General features: G+C 49.7%; 1 protein-coding gene across 2 annotated transcripts in view; it reads left to right on the plus strand.

Moving 5' to 3' along the window:
• The window catches only part of ATP2A2 (ATPase, Ca++ transporting, cardiac muscle, slow twitch 2), a 33,315-nt gene that overhangs the window by 3,892 nt on the left and 6,449 nt on the right, over window positions 1-22,974 (plus strand). Inside the window, exons 2-6 of one of the 2 annotated variants that reach the window (XM_006894659.1) lie at window positions 2,755-2,859; window positions 5,709-5,847; window positions 19,166-19,246; window positions 20,340-20,425; window positions 20,811-21,275. In XM_006894659.1, coding sequence (XP_006894721.1) covers window positions 5,760-5,847; window positions 19,166-19,246; window positions 20,340-20,425; window positions 20,811-21,275 — 720 coding nt within the window. In that variant the 5' untranslated portion in view covers window positions 2,755-2,859; window positions 5,709-5,759. Of the gene's footprint in view, window positions 1-2,754; window positions 2,860-5,708; window positions 5,852-19,165; window positions 19,247-20,339; window positions 20,426-20,810; window positions 21,276-22,974 lie in introns of those variants that run through there. The other variant, XM_006894658.1, reaches the window with a different exon arrangement.

Raw genomic sequence — 22,974 nt, forward strand, 5'->3', positions numbered from 1 at the left:
TGTGTGTGTGTGTGTGTGTGTGTGTGTGTGTGTGTGTGTGTGTGTTTTCCTGGTTAAGAGCTCAATCACTCTATCACAGTGTCTGGTTTATTCTAGAATATGCGTTATGACTTTGGATTAAAATGTGTGTTATTCACTGTCTCATATGTCCAGCATTTTGGCTGTCAGAAGTTAGTGCTGTATATATTCACCAGTGTCACAATAGGGAAATAACCTTCCTGCTTTACTTTAAACTGTTGAAATTGTAATTTAGAGTTGGATTAGCAAATTATGACTATAAAACATTTAAAAATTGGCATTTTGAAAGCAGACCTGTTAAAGGAATACCCTGAAACTGGTGTTGTTACGGCATGAACAGTAGGGCAGAAGCAGGGCGCTGGTACCTCCGGTGCACCTGTGAGGACCCTGCAGATGGCCCCTGTGTGCCTTCAAGGCCGTTTGGGGACAGGTTGTCTTTCTACTTTCTTAGCATTTACTCTGCTACCATCCAGGGTCTTAGCAGTCGGTGGAAAGCTTACTCCTTTTCCTTCTCTGCTCTTTTAATAAAGATGGTGTGTGAGTTGCCATCAAGTTGATGCCGACTCATTGCGACCCCACGTGTGCAGAGCAGGCCTGCCCCTTCGGATTTTCAATGGCTGTGACTTTGGAAGGAAGTTCTGAGATTTCTCATCTTGCAGGCTTTTAGGGTAGTATGCCAGTAGGCAAGCGTTAACTGTCACATAGGCTGCTTTAGTTCTCCTGGCAAGCCCTAGTCAGGACGTGATTATAGACCCCATCTGAATGCCATCCCCCACCAACCCAAATCTCATCAAGTTGTCTGTGTGCCACTGTCATTGTCCCAAGTCCTTATATGTCAGAAACTCAGTTAGGCCTTGGCTGCTAGCTGGCGGGTCACGGCAGAGAAGAGGCACGTGGGAAAGGGCAGCCCCTGGCAGCCCCAGCCAGCAGGTCGGCTCTGCACATGTAGGTCCTCCCCTCAACAGCAGCTGCGAGTTTTTTGTTGTTTTTCCCCTTCTTGCCTAAGCCACATAGTTTTTTTAGCAAAGCAGTACTAACAAGACACTAGAGATGAGTGACTAGCTAGTGAACCTGGGCTGCTTTTTGAGATTGTATTTAATTCAGTGCGTTATTTACATCTTCCAGCAAAAACTTGGCTTGGCACTCCCTCCATCCTCCAGGACCTGTCCCCTCGGTGCTCTGGCTGTCAGCGATGGGTATTTCCCTAACAGTCTCTGCCTGTGTTTCCACACATGCACACTGAGAGTCATGGTGGTACCTTAGGAACAGGGTAATCGGCTGGTGACAGGGAGCCTAGCGTTTCCCCAGCGGTCTGTCACAAGCCGCCTTAGTCCTTCCTGGGCTCCAGCTGTTGGGGGTATTGCTGGGAGCTGCTTCCTCGGCCCGGCTGCCAAGAAGGAACTCATACCCGCCTTAACAAGGTGTGAAGCTCGTCTCAGAGCTGCTAATGCTTCCCTGACCTTTCCAGAAGGTCCTGGGGCCTCTTCCAAGCTGAGCAGTTTGCCTTCCCCAAGAGCTCATTCAGTTTCTTATTTCTGATAGGCTTCCTCTGACAGCTGCTTAGAAACCTCGAATTGGCGCTGCTGCTGTGATCTTGCATCTGTCAGAATTTATAACTTCCTAGAGACGGTTCCATCCTGGCGTCAGGGCCCAGTGCCCGCCTGTTCTCAGCTGCTGTGGCAGCTGCCCTGGTCCTGGGAAAAGGGGGCCCCCTTTGCCCAGCTCTTGACAGCAGGTTCTTATAATTTGTCCTTACCCTCATCAACTGGCATGGGAAGAAGTGTCAGCCTCTGCCTTGAAATATTTGTGTTCCGTTGGCCCCCACGTCAGTGCAGTCAGAGAGCTGTGCTCTTGCCCTGATTCCTGTCCTGGAATATGGAGATCTAAAGAGATTGCATTCATCACAAAGTGAATTTCACCACCTACATTGAATCATTAGATCCAGGTGACACCCTTTCTGGATTGCTAAGTAGTCCACAAAAGTTGGTTGGTACATTTTAACCATTTAGATTGGGTTTTTACTATATTCATTTATCTCAGAATTCAGTGTAGGATTCTTTTGTACTACTTCAGAGTGAAGGAAGCCACTGTGACACTTTTCGTTTAACTCTAGCCAGATAGGGCTGTAGAAGCTAAGAGTTTCTACAAAGAAGCTAAGAGACCTCTCCCGGGTCACATTTCTTTGGGCTAAGTTCAGTCAGGTGCTGGGTTGGTACCCTGGATGGTACATGGGAGAGAGTCTTCCAGATGTGCCCTAGTCACCACTCAGCCTTAAAAGTACTTCTGGGAGGTCCTTCAGTTAGGCAGCTGGACCCTGACCCACCATAACGAGCTGTCATTTGAATCAGCCATTAGGTTGCTTTTACTATGAGTTTGTGATATTATCTGAGTAACCAAATCACCATACCTTTTATATGGATTAAATGAGTAGGTTTTCTTTCTTCTGAGGTTATGCATATGAAATAAATGGGATTTATTGCCCCTGAGATTATTTTATTTGGGATCTGAACATGGGATTATCGTCAAACAATTCTGTTAAGAAGCTGTGTAGTTTGGACTCCCATGAATTATGTACAAGACAAGCTGGTTGTTGATGTCATCACACTGTGCCGTGTGTTACAGGGTAAGGCTAGGGGAGAGGTTTGTCTGGTGTCATTCCTGTAGTGCCAGTCACTTTTGTAACATGGCACCAAGCCTAAACATGTCAGAGCTCTAACAATGCCCTTGCTTTTCTAGGTCCTGGCTTGGTTTGAAGAAGGTGAAGAAACAATCACGGCCTTTGTAGAACCCTTTGTGATTTTACTTATATTAGTAGCCAATGCAATTGTGGGCGTATGGCAGGTAAGAAGACTGCGCTGCAGTAGTTGCATGATTGTATTGTAAGCAAGTCAGACTCTAATACCCGTGTGTTTTTCCTATTTTTATGTGAAAATGGCTCTGTGGAACATCTCCGTTTCTCAGCATACTTTGCTGTTAACATTTGTTCCTCCTTCATGGTGGCATGAATGGCAGGGGGACCACAAAGATGGACCTCTGGTGACCTGGTCTGAAGGGAGTTGCACTGCTAACCCAAGCGTGTTATCTTCTGGGGTTCAAATCCACTCCTTGAGGGAAAGATGAGCATGAAGAAAAGCTGATTAACAAGGAGAAATTTTGAGAACCCGAATCTGTGGGTTTTTTTGTCTGTGTCCTCTGAAAAGCTTCATAAACTCAGTGTCCCTTGTATTGTATTTTTCTTTTTTCATGTAATTGGGGCTCCCCCACCCTTTCATGGTCTATTCCTGACCACTCCCTTCAGGTGTCCAGGCTTTTCTTACTGAAAGAATGTAAGTCCGTTTTGCTGTGAAAATACTGTGAGATTCTCGTTCCAGTTGACGCATGTGTTGTACTGCAAGGATTTTTTTTTTGCAAGGATTTTCTTGAACTTTTAACTTTTAGAATTCTTGGTCTTTTGTCATTTTAAAAATTAAAATTAATTCTGAAACTCAGACTAATACTTTAAATTCTTTTTGAGGGTTGATCTTAATCAGCGCTTAATTTTTGATGGGCATGTTGCTGTTCTGCCCCAAGTTGGAACCAACCCATAGCTGACCCTCCAGGAGGTGGTCAGAGGTAGTAAACCACGCGGGAGGAGATGACGCCTCTTTCTCCTGGGCCCATCTGACCTCAAGTCCAAGGTCATGCCCAAAAAGTTCCATAAGATTCTTAAGTATCTTAGTTTTTATTTTAATAACATCATCTGATCTTAAATCTTGCTTTGATAGTATAGCAAATGGTCTTAGCAGTACTGGAGGGTTGATAATTGTATAGTAAATGAGGACGGAGAGGGAGACGGGTATCATTTCCAGCCCTTGTCTTCAAGGAGAGCCCCATAGAGGAGGCAGCAGTTAGAATGTAGAGAGAGGAGCTCCGTGGAGGCTGGGGCAGTGTCCAAGAGGTGGGAAAGCTTCTGAGGTTTGGGAGGAGACGTGGTTCGTCATCGGACGGGGTTGCTTGTCATGTCGTTTAGATGGCCATCTTTGTCCACATCCGAGGCACTGGATCCTCTTTGGTTTTATTTCTGTTTGCATACAGAATACACATACATGTATTTCATTAGTACATACTGTGTTTTTGGTGATCATTCCCATGGTACTCTATCCTTTTAAGCTCATGCTGCACCTTTTCTAAGCCAGAGCAACATACGGAGTGTCCTTTATAGTCTTCTAGGACAGCTCCCTGATTGGATACTTCATGACCTGAAGATGAAAAGGAAAGACAAATAAAACAGCTGTATGTCGTGAGTTGGGGTGAGTGGAGGCTGAACATTTCCCCCGGCATACGTAACACTTTAACTTGACCTGAAGGACCTTTATGAGTTAACAAGAGCAGTTCTAAAATTATGCGCTGATGTAGACATACTCGTACGTTAAGCATGTCTTCTCTGATTTGAAACTCAAGTTGATTCTGTACAGCATTGTCTAAAGTCAAGGTCACCTCTATTTTTTTCATAAACATTTTAAACAGTTTCTGACATCTTTAAATGGGTTTAGGCATTCTTAAGGCAAATTGGAGTCGCATGGTGTTGACTAGAAATGCAGGTGACAGATAAAACAGGAGCACTAGAAAAAAGGCAGCCAGAGGAATAAGGATATATACTTAGTGGTGCTGGCTGGGCATGACCTTCATAGATTCATTCTAGACTTGAGTTCTTTTTTTTTATTTTTTTTTATTTTTGTGTGCGTGTACCGTCAAATCAGATCTGACTGGTACAGGAGGAGATGGACCCTCTTTCCCCGGCAGAGCACCTGGTGGATTCGAACCGTGCACCTCTGGGATTGTAGTTGCAGCTTCTTACCACTAGGCCACCAGAGCTCCCCTTAGACTTGAGTTCTTAACAAGAGTTGCTTTGTCATTGTTGTGTACTGTTGAGTCAGAACTTACCCATAGCTGACCCTCCAGTGGGTTTTCAGAAGCTGTAAATCACATGGGAGGAGGTGGCCCATCTTACTCCCATAGAGCAACTGGTGGATTTGAACCACGTTCCTTTGGGTTGGCAGCATAACTCCTTGCCAGTAAGCCATCAGAACTCCCTACTAAAGAGTGGAGACAGATTTGGCAAATTAGCTGAGCTTGTGTTTAATGTATTTCCTTTTTTAAAAAGCCATTTTCCTATATTGTTGGCTGCATGATCCCCATTTGTTCTAACTCTGCCTCTTTAACCTGAAATTTGAGATGGGAAACTGCCGTTGTGTGTCTGTCTGTTTACTGGGGAGCCGTGTGTGTGTGTGAGAGAGAGAGAGAGAGAGAGTGAGAGACTGGGGGGGGGGGTGCCAGCAGTGAGCTGGGCCTGGATTTTCTTGTCAATCATAGCCGTTCTTACGTTCCAGACAGGGTTTTAAGAATTATACAGGTCTTTGTGATCCTTACAACCCTGGCGTTGCCCTCCTAGCATAGGCGATTAGCCTTTGCATCACGTGGAAGAGCCTGGATTGACCCCTCGGCCCTCACCATGATGCTGTGCTGCCTTTCAAGTGACACAGAGCTGGCTGCCAGGTGTGGGGTGGAGGAGGCGGGGGCCGGCCTGGCTCCCCTCCATGCTTACAGACACTGATTCTGTAACTGCTTTTTGCATTTCAGTTAGGGTTCTGCCATCTGATTCCTGGACAGTGGCCTCAGCATTTCATGCTTTAATATCTTGTATTTCAAAGGAAAGAAATGCTGAAAATGCCATTGAAGCCCTTAAAGAGTACGAGCCTGAGATGGGCAAAGTGTACCGGCAGGACCGGAAGAGCGTCCAGCGGATTAAAGCCAAAGACATCGTTCCTGGCGATATCGTAGAAATCGCTGGTGAGTCACATTTATTCTGCTTTACCCTAGACTGTATTGTATACGGAAATGGCCACTTCCTTGGCATTCATAGTTAAAATGGAACATTTTCATGTGTTTTCATGAACTGTGTTAAGGTGTTGATGGCATCTAAATGGGGTTCCCAGAAAGTGATGTTCAGGGTTTTGGTGCCTCTCCTCATGTTAAGTCTGTTTTGGTTTCTAGGTGTTTTGACATATTTTCCCCAACTTGCCTGTATATTTCTTAGTCCCTTTCCACTGTAGATTACTGGCTTTAGAGAGGTGTTGAGTTTGCCCTTGATTTGACATTTTGTTGTGACTTGAGTATGGTAGCGGTGACACTGGGTCAACAGGGAAGACTCTGGTCTGTTCATGGGCCTCTCCTTTGGCATCTACAGTGCTGCTCTGTTACCATACCACTTAGTGACTGGACCGGTTTTTGTTTTGCTGGCACCAGTGTTCATTCATACCTGTAATTCAGATTGGTTAAAGGTTTCATGGTCCTGAAGCTGATGCTAGAAATCCTTTAGCCCGGGTTCCTAGTCGGCTGTGGCTGAGGTGGCAGTGCACGTCAGGCACTGAGCATCTGTGTGGACCGCCCGATAGCACTGACTGGTGGGCTGCACTTCCCACAGGGTACGTGTCCTTGACTTTGTCTCTTTCTGTGCATGGTTTCCTGGTAACACTGCAGGGCCTTGTGAGGACGTGAGCTTCATCTTTATTGTCTCGTTTGTTTCCCTGAAAGGAATTCAAAGCTGCATCTGGTGGCCTGGCGCTCTAGTTTTGGTCTCTGAAAAGAGATGATTTTGTTTGTATTCTCTTTGTTGGTTTGCTCAGTTTTTACTAAAAGTAACATTGCATGTACATCAGTAAGTTGATTTCTTTGGGCCTGCTGAGCTTTGTGTGTAAATGTAGTCGCTTGCTTTATTCTTAGCAAAGAACACAGGAACATATTTAAAATCCTCGTCCATGTCGCCAAGTTGTCCGGCTGCCGGCGTCTCTGTGCACACGCTCCTTTCTCCTGCTGCACATGCACCTTCAGATCTGAGACCTTTTCAGAGAAGGTCACAGGCACGATGCCTCTTTACTCATATGTTACGTTTACTTCCAAAGACCTCTTGTAGTGCCCCACTTCCATCAAAATCTGCACACTTTCTTCATTTTGTCCCAGTTGTCAGTGTCCCAAGTGTCTGTGCAGCAGGGAAGATCCACGTTAGAGGCCAGGGCTGGAGGCACAGTCTGGGGACGCACGGACCTTGGGAGCTTTAGGAACAAGGAGGGCCTTTAACCACGGGCCTCTCTCAACCCCCAGAACATGGTCAGTGTCCCCAAAAGGGCTAATTCTGAGAAAATCAGCCCTGATAGGAACAAAAAGAGTTGATTTGTTAAGTGGGTGGGTGTGGGGCAGAAAGGGAGAGGATGTAGAAACGAGTGCTGGGGACCATGGCACGGGGAGACCCGTTCTCTTGGTCCAGATCCACGTGTGGTAGGTTACGAACAGGAGCTAGTGGGCATTCCCAGTCCCCCAGCTTGATTTCACTCTGCAGCCCTCCAAGTGCGAGTCCTGGATGCATGCTCTTTGGTCGGGTCATTGACTTCCCTGGTGCTTGTCCTTCATGTGTGCAGTCAGAGGGCAGTGAGGGCCGGCCTGGCGCCCTTGGAGCACTGTCTGTCCTGCAGTCGGCGCGTGCCACCAAGGCTGACCTCCAACAGCTTTTGAGAGGCAGGACACTGCAGGGGAGCAGCCTGCCCAGCTTCCTCCCCCAGAGCAGCTGGTGGGTGTGAACCTTCGAGATTGCAGTGCGGCCTGTTACCACTAGGTCACCGTCTTGTGGCCGTCTTGTGGCCGCCTGTATTTACCAGCTCTCGACGTTGCTCCACCCTCATTGAACAAAGAGTTGGTGACTGCTGCCCTGACCACCTCCCTCACTGTCTCCTCCTGTGTTCCAACCCTGCCGTTGTGCCACCAGCGGCCAGGCCGCCTCGTCAAAGGCCACTTGTTGACTGCTTCACTTGCTCCTCGTGTAGCTATAATTGAACCTAAAGCCTTTTCCCCCTGTTTTTGGGTTTCTCCTTGCTTCTTTGAGCCATCTTGGGCCCTCCTGCCCCCTGGAGCCATGCAGCCCTCTGCTGTGTTCAGTAACACCCTGTGCTCTTGACCTTTTTTGGGGCTTATTCTAGATTGTTGATTATGTCCAGTGACAGGTTTTCATTGTAGAACCTTGATCTGTTTGCCTTTTCTGCTGTGACATCTCCCTTGGCACTTACAAGCATTTGTGTAGTCGGTGTGACCGTCTCACTCGGTCCCTTGTTAGGTACTGTCTAGTCTGTTCTGACTCAGAATCCTTTGAACCCACTGTTGTAACCACTGGGCCAGCCCCAGTCCTTGAGGTCCCCCACTTTCTTAAGGGACTTCCACCAAACATGGTGGCCTTTCCCAAGGCCTAGAGTCTTTAATGGTTGCTTTTCCCACCCGCTGCTCTGAGGGACAAAGATGGCCAAGCTCCTCCTGTGCGATCGGCAGCTTTGGAACCTGAGGGTCAGTGACGAGTCTGTTCTGACTTGTTGGTAGTGAGGTGTTTGATGTGAGGGTGCCTAGCAGTGAGGCTGTGCTGCTGTCCCAAAGGCACGCGGATCGAATCCCCCACCGCCCCACAGGAGAAAGGTGTGCAGTCTGCTCCTGTGTGATTGGCTGCCTCTGGAAGCCTGCTGGAGGAAGCCTGTCCGCAGTCTGTCTGGCCCCCCCCTCCCCCCGGAGTACGTCCCGTCACAGCTCCTGGGTGCACCTTGCTGTTAGGTGAATGTGCAGCTGTGACTACTAGTTAGCAGTTAGTCTAAGGAAAGCCCTGAAATCCATTTTCTGTGCCACTCTTCTATACCCTTTGTGAAGGTGGGCATGCCTGATACCTGTTACCCTTTTCCTTCTCACCTCCCCCCACCCCGTCCACACTAGGTTCTTAGTTCCTCAGGCTCATAATCCTGTCCTGAGTGTCCACCATCCTAACAGCCAACGAAGGTTCAAGTGTGATGGGATGGTAAGGACCTGCAGGACAGGACAGGGCTCCCATCTGGCGTCCAGAGAGTCGCTGCGAGTTGTGCTCCACTCCGTGGCATCAAACAGACCAGAGGACAGGCAGTGCAGAGCGGAGGTGGTGCCTCGGTTCCTAGGAGTTGGAACCAACCCATAGTGGTTTTTCAGAGGCCGCACATCGCATGAGAGGAGACTGTCCATCTTGCTCTGGCCAACGGCTGATGGATTCGAGCCATGTGCCTTTGGGACTGCAGCACAGCTTCTGCACTAGCCCCCCGGAGCTCCCCTTCCTAAGAGTGGGGTGGACACTTCTGTGAGGCCAGTGAGCCCTCTGAGGGCAGAGCTGTGAACAGGAGTGAAACTGGAATCAGAAGGAGGTGGTTCCAACCAAGTGCAGCTTCTGGGGAACAGAACACTGAGGTGGGGTAGTGTGGGCAACTTGGAAGCTTGGAGCTAGCAAGTAGGTGCTTGGCTTTCAGCTGTCAGCTACACTGTAACTATTACTGGATACGTTACCTTTGAGATTGGGGCAAGCTCCTTGTAACAGTGTCTGTGGCTTGCTGGGGGCTCCTATGTATCAGTCAGCCTTCAGTTTGTTGGAGAGCAGGTCCCAGTTACTCAGACACCAGCTATGAGGAGAAACAAGTTCAGTGCCTGTAGACGTCCCCTTTTCTGTGTCTGTGCTGTGGGCTCTGGGGCTTTGGAGGGTTGTTCTTTGTTGTTTTTTTACCTTGTGCAGTCTTCACTTTAGTAAGTTTCATAAAGATTATTGTGGTAGGCAAAATCTAAGAGCTAGCATTCAGCAGTGTTACACTCACTGTGAATTCTGATTCTGTCATCTACACCTTGTGTGCGCACCACTGGGAGAGCCACTCGTTCACGTGGGTTTGCTTGTCAGGACGTTGCACCCGCTGGTGTCCTGGGTGTGTGGCCTCTGGTCTGTCTGCCTCTTGCAGCTGGCACGTTCCAGAGGCCCATCTGTGCAGGACCGTGTGTCAGTGTCTCGTTCCTTTATGGCCAGCAGAGACACCACTGGTGGCTATCCTGAGCCTCAGGTGCCCACTCTCCATCAGTGGCCAGACTGACGATGACCTCTACTTTTTGGTATCATGACTAGTGATGCCGCGAGGGACATGTGACTGGCCTTCCACGTGGACGTTTGTGTTGATTTTTCTTGGGTCCGCACTGGGCGCAGAGCTGCTGGTCACATGGTGGCTTCCACTCTGAGGAGCTGGGCTGCGCCTCTGCCCATGCCCCCTGTAGTGGGTGAGGCTTTCCCTGCCCTGTACGTGGCTGCCGGTGCCTCGCACATTGACTGTAGTGGCCCAGTGCTAGCTCGGGGTTTTATGTGGTTGCCTTTCCGTGGGGTGCTGAGCACATGTTGACATGTTCCCTATTTAAGACCTTCCCTTATTGGGGTCACTGAGCCGTGTGCCTGTGTCTTGGACACCAGTCTCTTGTGAGCTGTGATTCACGAGAACTTTATCGCGGGTCGTGCCCTGTCTCGTAGTGTTCCTTGTGTTTCAGCTAAGGTGTGAGTTCCCAGCACCGACGCTCCTCCTGTGCAGCGCTGACACACACTCCAGCCCCCGCCCAAGCAGGCAGGCCAGCCGGCTGCTCCCTTGCTGTCCCTGTCCCCCGGGCGTCGTGTGGTGACGGCTCTGGTCACCAGATTGGCCTCTGCTGTGGAGTGTGCTAACCCTCACGAGTTGGGTTTGGGGCTCACAGGGTGACTGAGGGCTTGGGGTCCTGAATCTTCGTGTGTGCCCGTGTGTCCACCCAGAAGCCCGTTCACTGCTCACCAGTGGTCATGCGATTCGATGGGTAGGTGAGGATGCTTGATGTTGTGAATGCGGGGGGTCCGTGACTTCATCAGCACTGTTGGCACTGCCTGGCCCCTTGATCCTGGGGTGGGGGGTTAGCACAGCTGGGGGCCAGCGCCCTGAGCGCCCCGGCAGAGCCACCTCTTAGCCCCGGTGCTTGTCTGAGTCCCAGGAGGCTCGCCACTTCCTAGGCTCTCACTTTTCCAGTGGCTGGTTTGAATTTTAAGATTCGCTTTAAAAGTCAAGCATTCAGCTGGGATTTTGATCAGCCCTGTGTTGAATTTGTCAATTAGTTTGAGCGTTGGTATCAGTTGTCAATTCATGAACATGGGAATCTCCATTTCTCTAGATCTTTCATTTCTGTCGACATTCGTAAGTATGCTCTTTGTTTTTGTAATTTCATGTGTGATTGCTCCTTGCTAATGAAAGGTGCTCTGGTGGCATCGTGGTTTAATTTGATTGGAAGGTGATTGGAAGGTTGGCTGTTGAGACTTGCCTGGCTCCTCCTGGGGCCCTTGCCAGGATTATGGCCTAGACAGCCCCCGGGCAGTTCTCGAGTTTGAGTGGACTCCTTCAGGTCCACCCTGTGTACAAAGTCTCGTCACTTGAAATAGAAATGATCTCACATTTCCTTTTCCAATCTAACTGTTGGCTTGGGTTTTTTCTTGCCCACTTGTTGTGCGGTGTTGACCAGAAGTGGCTAGAATCAGTCTTTGCTCTTTGGGGACAGCTGTTGAGTCTTCCCCACTCACTGGGTTTTACAGATGCCCATTTTACGTTCAGGAAGTCCCACCACTGTTTTGCTTTTGTTTTGATGGGTTCTCGTGTGCGCTGGGGCATTTTTACTTAAGTTCCTGACCCTGCCCTTTGGTACGCAGGCCAGTAATTCGTTTCTGTGGAACTAGAGAGGTGAGCTTCGTTCTGAATGCAGGCCTGGTTTCTTCTGACCAGTCCCATCTTAACTTTCTACACAGCACAGAGGCCTCAGTTTAATATGACATGAACTTTGAGACGCGAGAACTTTAGGAATGAGGTTAAATAGACCTGTCTGGAAACTGAGTCTCTGGAAACCTCTTGGGAATATTTGAAAGATGAAGGGCATGTCCTGGCTTGCTGTTTTGATTCTTAGAGGAGAGAGGGTCCTGCCTCTGACACCACCAGCTGACAACTGAAGGCTGGATTGTATGAAATGATTTGAGGGAAAGGAGTACAGGGAGCAGAGCAAATGAAATGTGAGGTGACTCCGGAGCACTGGGAGCACACACAGCAAATGCTTCTGTAAACTTCAGAAGCACCTCGAACACAGGAGCCAACATCAATTTATTTGGCAAGTAAAATGACAGACTTACATGAGTCCTGAAGCCTTGGTAATTTTTGCATTATCTTATTGCCGGGAAAAGACTTCTCTGAGTGGCTGGATGGAAACCAAGAGAGTAGTAGAATTTTGCGAGAAATAACCATCAGCCTGGTGGATGACCGGTGAGATCACCTTAACTTAAAGGTGCACCGCCTGAAAGCCACTAAGTTCTCTCGGCTGCAGGCTGGTTGCTGCCCTCCCTGGACGTGGGTCCTTCCTCACACCCCTGCGATGCAGTGCTTGTGCATGGAGGGGCTGGGGCCAGCGAGTGACGGTCCCTTCTGACTGCAGATGCAGAGCTCTGCCTGTGACCCCAAATGGCACAGGCCTCGGGAGGAGTCCCTGAGCTCATGCTGCAGGGAGTGGCCCCACAGGGCCACCCCCACAGACTCCTGAGGCCTGAGCAGTGTCTGGTCAGTGACCATCTAGTCCAGTGACAAAAGTGAGGAGTGGGTGTCAGTATTATAAAAGTGAATCAAGCTGTGATAAGCTGTAAAGTACGAGTTAAGAATTTGAGGGGGTTTGGTATATGTCTCAGGGGATTATCTACTGATTCCTCAAGGGCCCAGTTCTCAGGGTTGTTTAAAACAAACTGTGTATCCTGGTAACCCAGATCTGATGAACAGCACAAGGACATAAATATCTTGGGAGGCTTCTGTCCTGTAGTATTTTACAGTTATGTAAGTGGCACAGTCTTAGCACAGAATCACGCCTCCGTGGAGCTACAGACTCGTTCTGTATTTCCTAAGAGACCACCAAAGGTTGGCCATGGCGCCAACAATTCTCAGGAACTTTGAAACGTAAAAAGGAAAAGCTTCCCGTTCGTTATATACCACCTGTAGGACTGAAGGGACCGCGTGTGAGGTGACTCCCAGGGGTGAAGCAAGAGGACACGTGAGATGACTGCATTCATGGAAGCACTGGGCTGGTATCCTAGTTTTACAGACCCATCAGTAGACTAGTCTAGAAAAGCAGCCCTGGGTCAGCGTGGGTAAGACTAGGAGGTCCACCACTCCACGGGGAGAGGAGGTGGGCTGCTCCCAAGTTGGGGAGCACCCCGGGCATTTCTCTTCTGTTCGGTTGGGACACGTTGAGTCCCACAGAACAGACTCTTTGTGACACTGACAGATGTGTTTCCAGAGATGTGTGTGTGCAGCCTCCAGAGAGCAGTGGGGCTTGGGCCACAGACTTTCCCCGTCAGCTCCCTAGTACGAATATTTACGTCCTGCCCTTCAATTAGAACCCAGTCGTTGCTGACCTCTGGTTTTGTGAGGCTGTAAATTGCATGGGAGGAGACTGTCCAGCGTTCTCTCACGGAGCTGCTCTACAGAAGGACCACCTTTGAACTAGTGCAGTTCTCTACTGGTCAGACCATCAGATCCCTTAGAAGCCTTTAAAATTGTGAGTGTGGGGTGGGGCCCAGGTTGGGAGAGGAAGGCTCTAGACATCTGTTATCAGTCACAGCCGCTGAGAATTCATGAAAATCTCCCCCAGATATACCAAGACATGGAGCCACGGGCACAGATTGAGGAAGTCAAAAAGGGCTTGGTCAAAGCGTAGGGTTTGGGATGGCCTTCAGTTGGTGAATGCCATGGAGAGGTGTGACCGAGGGAGGGTGTTCCTTGGGGTCACCTCCTCATGTTCCCACTTTGGAAGGACGGGAGCTCAGGACTGAGGTGGCCACAGGTGTGAGGGGCCAGCACGTAGATCATAGGCTGCACTGCGCCTGCGTCATCACTTCTCCAGTGAAGGAACAGGATGTAAGTTCTTCCTAAACAATAATAGTGGTGTATAGAAACCAGCAGAGACAGAGCTTTGGGGAACCAGAGCCTTCAGTCAGCATTGTCGAGGTGGCAGGAAGTGGAGAACTGGGAAGGAGAGCGGCCCTGGGAGCTCTCCCCAGCCTTGGGCAGGGACTTGGGCCACCCTGCACGTTCCAGGGCTACATTTCCTCATTTCCTGTAAGCACAGCTTCACCCCACTCCCCGGGACACAATGGTAGTCACGGCACCACTGCCAACTTTTCCATTATGCTGTGATTAAGAGTTTAGAAAAAGGACAAACTGTTGGGTGGGACCTTCCCCGCCTCCCCCCCCCCAATGTGATGCAAAACAGTTTGCAGAGATTTAAGATTTATTTATGCTGAAGTAATTAACATCAGAAATTTTGACAATCTGAAGTGCATAGAACTACCAGTGCTTGTGAAATGGCAGGGTCAGGATTTGGAAGAAATACAAGCTTCTAGGGGAGAATCGGAAACCCTGGGGTGGCCATCGGTCCATACGTGGCTGTGCCCTCTGGGCTTCGTGCTTCAGGTCTGTATATTGGGAGCAGCTTGACCCTTCTGAGAGCTGCTGTGGAGATAGAGTCAGGGTTGTCTAAGCCCCGGCCACAGCACCTGAGGCAGAAGAAACATTTTAAGTGTTTCGTAGGGACCGTGGAAAGAGGCAGGTTTCTGTTATTACTTGAAAAGGCCTGTGATTCTGTTCCATGAAATGGAATGTCCTGGGTAGAGGAGGGGTCAGTACATCAACTGCGTTAATGATTAGTCTTGATTTTATGTAACTGGAAATTGCCTGTTTGGGCCACCTGCCATTGTTAGCCAATCATAAAATTTAAGGATAGCCAGTACTAATACCTTTGTCCTGTGCATAACATTTTTGCTTTGGAAGCACAGAGAAGTGTCTTCCTTGCTCGTCAGGGCTTTGGAGGTCGTTTGAAGGGGCCTCTCGAAAGCCTTGAGTGGCACCGGACCCCTGTCCCAGCAGCGTGTGGCCCTTGGTGGTAGCTTCTCACCTCACAATGTACTGTGTCCTGGAACATGCCAGAGTTGGTCTGCACCCTTGAACTTGCTGGTGCCTCCATCTTGGTCGGTCCTTGGTCTCCACTGAATGCAGTTAGGCGACTGCGCCTGCCCCGTATTCTGGACACATCAGGACCTTCCGCAGCAGCTCTGGGTGCCTCCAGCTGACCCCCTGCTCCTCGTGGGTGTGTGCTCCGGCTCTTGGTGTCTGAGGAGCACGGCCCAAATAGAGATCCCTCCCCCCATTCCGTTGGCATTTATGAAGGATGAGGCATCCCAGGAACACGTCCCCACCTGCACGCCAGGTCTCGTTTCCACATAGAAAACACTCCCCCACTAAAAGCAAACAAAACGCACCAGCTGACAACACGGATTGGGAGGCAGCTCAGTGCTTTCCTTCATGGCCTGGAATAGGGCTGCTCGGGTGAAGAATTTATTCTTTTTGCTTGACTACTGAATTTGTGTCTCAACTTGGGAACAGTAGAGGATATTTGAGTCACACTTAGCTGTTTGCAGTAATTTGGGTTAATTAATTATTATGGCTTGCCTTTGTGAGGAGCTGTTTAAATGAAAAAGAGAGTGGTATTTGGGAGCTATTTCTGGTCTTCCGGAGTGTTCCCTTTCAGAGAGGAAAACGTCTGACCCCCCTCCAGAGTTTTGCTGCACTAGATGAGATGCTGTGAAGCAGGTCTCCAGAAGGGCTTCCTGTAAATGAGCCCCACTAACCGCACTCCAGGACCATGGTTTAAAGCAGTCTTGTCTCCGTTACATGATTAAGAAAAGGTCTGAAACGGAAGTCATCATCTCTTTTTAACAGACTCTTTTTGAACTGTTGCTGACCCCTCAAGTATTCTTGGAGGACTTAGTTGAGAGTGAAGATTATCTCCACAACAGTAACAGGTTAAAGAGGTCTAGATTTAGGGAGACAAAGGAAGTGTCAGATGTTACACAAATAGGTCTTTTTATTACCAAGTTGATTGCCTTATACCTGTCACCTGTGACCCAAATAGATGGGAGAAGAATTGGAGGGGTTGATGGCACATGTTAGAATTTTACACTCGTGCTTGCCCTCGGGGTGACTGTGCCCCATCAGGGAAATATCCGACGTGATCATGGCCGCCCCTCACATGCACAGAACCACCTGACACTCACAGAAGCCTCTGGACAAAGGAGACCACTTCCCCTCTCACTGCTGGTGGTCTTCACTTCTCATGACCTTTCACCTGAGAACCTACTTTCTAGCAGACTCAAGCCTGAGTTGGATCTTTCACAGCTTCCTGCCATGAATGAGCGGGTAGGTTGGCCATGGGGCTGCATGGACTCATTGCTCAGAAAATTGACTATGGCAGGATGCTAAACGCATGCTTTAGTGCCTTTCAGCTGGTGGACACAGCAAGGCCAGCGTCTAACCCGTCTCACTGGTGTTGTGTGGCCTCGATCCCTGGTTTGAATCTGGCACACCAGGGGCAGTGAAGTGCAGATGGCCAGGACTGCCCAACATAGAAATCTTGGGATTTCTGAGCCCAGTTATTTTACTTGTACTGTTTTTAAAGTCCATCTGACACCCACACACACTCCAGAATGATTTTTTTTTAATTCCTAAATAGTTACCTTACAGTTAGAACTAAGACATGACAAGGAGAGACCACGCATTAAATGCCTTTCCCAGGCATTTAATGTTGGTGAATTGCTGTAGGGGAGGGAGGCAAGTATTGATACGGGTTTTGGGCAGAGCAAGCGTGTTTACTACAGCCCATGTAAGTGCCCGTTGAGTGCGACAGCTGTTTGGTGTGGAGTGGAGATTGGGGTTGGCGTATGCAGGTCCAGGGTTCATACCGAGTTGTTGAGCAGACTCCAGCACATTGTCTTGAACTGGCTGCTATGTGCTCAGGGTATGTCACTGCTTAATTTCTGGTCCTGTGGGACGGTGACCTCACTCAGTCCAGACATGAAAGGTACACTTTCACATCTTCCTTGGGGGTCGTGTTTCTCATAGAATTCAAGCTGTTTCCTTTTCATGTCTGAGAGCCCATGGAATTACATTATTCACAACAAGCGGAAATAGTAAAGATTTTTTTTCATTTGGTTTAAAAATTTTCATCATCAAAAATTAAGTGTTACCTATTGTCAGGGTGAAGTCACTACAATTTAAAGTATGGTCACTTCATCTCTTCTGATCATCTGTTCAAAAGCATACCTTTTGTGGGATGTGAGAATCCCACTAACATGGGAGTTTCCGATTATTGCTGTCTGTTGCGTAAGCGCTTCCACTAGGAGCCTCCACTCTACTCGCCATGTCCCTGCAGTGAGCTGGGCGGGTGAGGGCGGCCTCCCTTGGGAGGTTACCTGCTGCTGCCTGTCACCACAGTGCTCCTGGGGCTGCGTCAGGAACTGAGGAACACTGCTGCGAGTTCTAGAACTCTGACGTGCAGGACAGTGGGAAGGCATGAAGCTGATTTAACAGGGCAAAGAAGTGTGCCAGAGGGAATTTTATTTTCAAAACTTTAAATGTGTTTAAATGTGTTTCCAAGGGAGCTCTGGTGGCCTAGTGGCAAGAAGCTGCACTGCAATCCCAGAGGTGCATGGTTCAAATCCACCAGATGCTCTGCTGAAGGAGGGGCAGTTTCCTCCTGTACCCGTCATACCTGATTTGATGGTACACACACACACACACAATAATAATTTTTTTTAAAAAATGTGTTTCCATGTGCAATTCTAGGGAAGATGGACTTAATATAATTTTTAACTGTTCTTGCATAAGATAGCCAGGGTCCCTTTAAGAAAAACAAATTTTTTCTATTATATGTGTATGTGTATATTTATTTTACACTTTTGTGATTTGTTGTGGTTTGAGTGGAAGTTCACAGAGCTAATTGGTTTTCAAGAGTCTGTGCAAATGTTGTAGGACGTTAATAGTGATCCCTCTACAGTGAGAACTCTTCCTATCCTGTCCTTTGTTCCCATTTCCTTTGGCCTTCTGTCCTGTCCGCCTCCTGTGCCTGCTTTCTGGGCAGATGCTACCCTGTTGACCTTAACGTGCACACCTCCCAGGTGTTAGGGGCTTACCTCGTAGGGCCTGTCTGCTGTTGGCTGAACGTTGAGCCCTGGCCGTGAAGTCCACTCCAAGTTCATTTTGGTTTGGGGTTTTGATCATTTCTTCCTCCACTGTCAAGCGCTTCTACTGGGATGCTGTTCCGAGCGGTCCGCATGCTCACCAGGCAGGTGCTATCTGCTTCTGGTCTCGCAGTGTGGATGTGACGTTCGCCTGGCTCATTGAACTGGTGAACTTCATGCTGTGCTCCAGATGGGGGGACAGTGTGGGGCCAGGACTATTTTTGAGGTACCCATGAATGTTGGCATTGGTTGTGCATCTTGATTCGGACCAGGGAAGGTGCTCAGGAGTGGGTCCTTGAGGAGTCAAGCCATGCTACACCCTAGATGAGGTGATCGCAGAGGTTCAGTCATTGTTGTGCAGGCACCAAGGAGATGAGCCTCCCTCCTTCTGCCCCTGACTTCCCGGTGCGTGTTCCCCCTGCCCAGAGGTGTCCTACACAGCAGTACCTGCCTTGTTTCTGAGCAGACACACTTTATGATGCAGGGAGTTGTGTCTTACCCTGTTGAATGACCACACCATGTGAGCATCTACAGAATGAAGTCAGGAATTCACCAGTTTAAAAGCCGTACATTTGCAGCTTTCTAGAGTGGCCGTAGTGTCTGGGACCACGACTGAGAAGTAGTGTTCTTGCCATCTCCTTTCCCACTTTCCTCCATGCCTTTATATATATATGCCCAATAGCCCAACAAAAACACAGAAGTTACTTAAAATTCCTCAACAAAACCTAGCGCGGGGGCAAACAGACCCAGAGCCAGCCTTGCTCCCGGCCTGTCCGGGAGTGCACGCAGAACCACCCGTGGCCTAATGGTCCTCAGTTACCCCTGTACGGTTTTTTGTTTGTTTTGGGGTGTTTCAGGTTTTTATTGGGGACTGCGAAGGTGCTCAGTTTCTTCAGCCACTCCAGGCTGGAACCCTGCGGGGGCACTAGGTAGCTGTAGGGAGTGATCTCGATCATGGAGGCATACTTGGTCTAGGGGCTTAGTGGGAGCAGAATTACAGTGAGGCCCACAGTGGTGAAGGCCTCGACCAGCACCGGCTCCTTGGCCCAGGCATTCTTGGGGAAGGCTGTGAGTCTAGTCACCATGGTGGCCTCAGCAGTGACCACTAGAGGTTTTTAACAGTTACTCATGTATTTGAATGTAGTGTGATTGTCAGCTTATTTTAACTCCTTCTTTCTTTCCCCTAACTAGTTGGCGACAAAGTTCCAGCTGATATAAGACTAACTTCCATCAAATCAACAACGCTGAGAGTGGACCAGTCGATTCTCACAGGTAAACATGTCCTCTGTCAGAAGGGCTGGCAGGCCCCACCGTCCCGCGTAGGGTGTCCCCACTTAATCAATCGGTGACGCTGCAGAGTGCAAACAAGTGCCTTCATTGTGAGGGGGTCCCTGTAAAGAACATCTACTCTTACTAAGGATGTAAATCCAAGGTATTGTGGTTAGCTCAGGCAGTCACCCTAACGTTTAAGGGTTTTGTGGCAAGTGAAGTACTTTGTGTCTTCTTTCATGGCTGTTGATAGACTACAGTGTGGAAATGGTTTCCTTTGTAGAAATGCTAATCTTGTATCTAACACTTCTTAGAAATCACATGTACAGTAAACAAAAGTCAGTGTCAGAAAGGTGGCACACATTCTCTGTGAGGCTCCCCTCACATAAGGTGGTAAGAAGATTAAATCTTAATGCTATTTGGTCAGTAATGATTGGCAATCACACTGTCAGCTTTTAAAATCAACCAGTATTATAAAGGTAATGTAACCTGAGCTCTTTCAAATGACTTCCTCAGGGAGAGCTCGTCTCCTTAAATAATCCCATGAGTAGCAACAAACTGGAAAGGAATCCGTGCAAATGATGGGGAAGTGGGCAGGCTGAGTGTGCGACCGTCTCCACCCAGGAAGGTTCTGGGCTGCCTGAGTGTGCGCTGTGGCCCAGGCCTTGCTCCCGGTGTCACTGGGGGAAAGCTGGCCTGGGTACGGTGCCATCTTAAGGGTGTAGCCGCAGATTGAGCTGTTTAAAAATTATTGAAAATCATCTTTAGATTTCATAATATTTTACAGCTCAAAAAGTGTATTCACTTAATTGAGATTGTTGTAAACATCTTAAAGTATTTCCTAGTAACTATCTTCTTCTTTTTAAACAGCTTTCTTTTTATTCATTCACCGTTGCACATTTTCTTCCCTCCTCCCCTAGTGCACTTTGCAATGACCCTCTTGTTCCGTATATATTGTTGTCATACAGATAATGCACATTAAGTTGCTTTGTTAATTTTAATACTGCTAAGGCGATGTTGACCCCCCATGTGTAAGGGGGGATGCCTGGGCTCTGAGGAGACAGCTCTGTGCTGACCGGCCCCTCCCCCTGCCCAGGAGAGTCTGTGTCTGTCATCAAGCACACTGACCCTGTCCCTGACCCACGGGCCGTCAACCAGGACAAGAAGAACATGCTGTTCTCCGTGAGTATTGCCGAGCATGTGGCCAGTGGCGGTCCCAGAGCTGACTGTTGTATGGGTCCCCATGCCAGCAGGCAGAGCTATGGGGGAGACTCAGACTCTCGGCTGCTTGCTTGTGGGTAACAAGGGTGTGTATTGAGAAGGGCACCCAGCATTCTGCTGCGGCCACCCTCGTCCTCTCCTTCCCACAGATGGGGTGGGTGAGCACTGGGTTCTGCGCGGACTGCAGTCCGAGAAAGACAAAGCCCCCTGTCTACCTGATGAAGGCGGGGCCATCGCCAGTGTGGCTGGCCTCCCACTGTCACCAAGGGGCATGCAGCCAAAGGGGGCAGTGCCTGTGGGAAGGGGTGGGGTGGGCATCTCTAACCAGCCTCCCGCGCTGTCCCAGGGCACCAACATTGCCGCTGGAAAAGCCATGGGAGTGGTCGTGGCAACTGGCGTCAACACCGAGATCGGCAAGATCCGGGACGAGATGGTGGCCACGGAGCAGGAGCGGACGCCTCTCCAGCAGAAGCTCGATGAGTTTGGAGAGCAGCTGTCCAAGGTCATCTCTCTCATCTGCATCGCCGTCTGGATCATCAACATCGGGCACTTCAACGACCCTGTGCACGGAGGCTCCTGGATCCGAGGCGCCATCTACTACTTCAAGATTGCCGTGGCCCTGGCCGTCGCCGCCATTCCTGAAGGCCTGCCCGCGGTCATCACCACCTGCCTGGCCCTCGGAACGCGAAGAATGGCAAAGAAAAATGCCATTGTCCGTAGTCTGCCTTCTGTGGAAACTCTGGGCTGCACCTCCGTCATCTGCTCAGACAAGACGGGCACGCTGACGACAAACCAGATGTCAGTCTGCAGGGTAAGAGCTCACACCTCCAGACACCTCCCGGGACGCTCTGGCTTCCGGGGCACTTCTGTCAGGCTGCTGGCTCAGGCCTCGCACTCAAACCTGGTGGCTGTAGAGCAGGACCGCACAACTTTCCAACGGGGGGAGCTGTCTGAGGTTCCGTTGAGCTCCTTAACAATGTGACCAAGATTTCTAGTAAAACCGGGTGAGCAGAGCGTTTGAGGAACTGGGCAGGAAGAAGCACAGGTATTACCTCAGACACTGGGGTTCGATCTGTTACACAGTGCAGTCAGGACTTCCACAGAGCTTCTCTGTCCTACCGGGCACATCCCTGATTGGTGATAAACGGCCACATCACACGGTCTTTCGTTTCCCTAGGAAGCAAAATCACCTGTTCACACACCGGAGAGCCTAGCTCACCCTGCTTTCTAGGCTGGAGGCTTTGTGGCGTGTTGACCACTGGAAATGGTTTAGGTTTTAAATTCCTAGTGACTATCAGATCCGTGCCCCAAGTCCACACAGAAGTTTCACTCTCCCCACAAACCAGGCTTCCAGACAGCTTCTCCCCAGCTCAGCGACCAGCCAAGTCTCCTTGGGATTCGATTGAATTCCTGCTCCTCCGACCCCAGAATGACTGTTCACACGGGCGGTTTGGGGAGAAGCTAGTACTTCATCCCTCCCCCACCCCACCCCACCCCGGGAAATTTAGTCTGAAAGGTTCATTCCGTAGATGGTCTGTGTTCCAGAAGAGAAAGCAGTGTTTTGGCCTTTTTCAGTCTCAAGTGGTTTGATTAGGACTGTTTTCTTACAAAAGGAAAGGCTGGCCTGTTCCGAGGAGGGTGTCACGGTCTGATGGGCCCCGAGAGCGGTGCTGGTCAGCATTCACCACCAGAGGTGGCCTGCGGCGTGTTATGTAACTGCCCTTCACGGGCAGCTCGTCACGGCCCGTGCCCACCGTCTGCAGTGCGTGCATGCCCCCCTGGTCGGGGTGGACCTGAAGGTTGCTCCCGGTACTGTCAACAGGAGTTCTCTGCAGCTGGCTTTTCACCAGTGGCTTTTGACTCCTTGGAAGGGTGGGGGCACAGCGCAAGAGAGGAAGACCCTGGATGAACTGGAATGATAGAGTACCTGAGGCAATGGGGTAGGTGTGTTGGAATCCTGAAACTAGCTCAGGACAGGACAAGCTGTACACAGGGTCGCAGGCACAGAACAAGAAGTTAGAACTAAGAGCTTGAGAGAAGTCGGTGGAGATGATTTAGTAGGTAATCCTAGACCACGTAGTAAAAGGAGTGTCATTAAGAATGTTAGTTGTGCCCCTTGGACCTGTTTTGGGGTCCCTGCCCAGAGAGCTCTTACCTACACACCTGGGCACAGGTTGAAGGAGAGGAACTCCCGCCACAGGAGGAGAGGAAGAGACCAGCAGCGAGCGGGTCAGCGTGAAGGGAGTGTGTGCCCCCACGGTGGAGGTTCTTCCCACGCGTGCGCTCGGGCCACGCACTCCAGCTTTCTCGGCCAGCTCAGGTGGGTGTTCACAGATGAGCACCACAGGTCTCCAGGAGACCGGCCTCAGCCCTGGATTCCACGAGTTAGTGACCAGACCAGCTGGTTCTCACACTGTGTGACTAAATGGTGAGGACGCAGTATAGTGACAGCTCAATAACCTTCATCAGGACTTGTTTTCTTGATTCTTTTTTGGATGTGACATGTGCCT

This window comes from Elephantulus edwardii, unplaced genomic scaffold (assembly GCF_000299155.1).
Source record: "Elephantulus edwardii isolate Elephantulus edwardi_28Jun2011 unplaced genomic scaffold, EleEdw1.0 scaffold00148, whole genome shotgun sequence".
Taxonomy (NCBI): Eukaryota; Metazoa; Chordata; class Mammalia; order Macroscelidea; family Macroscelididae; genus Elephantulus; species Elephantulus edwardii.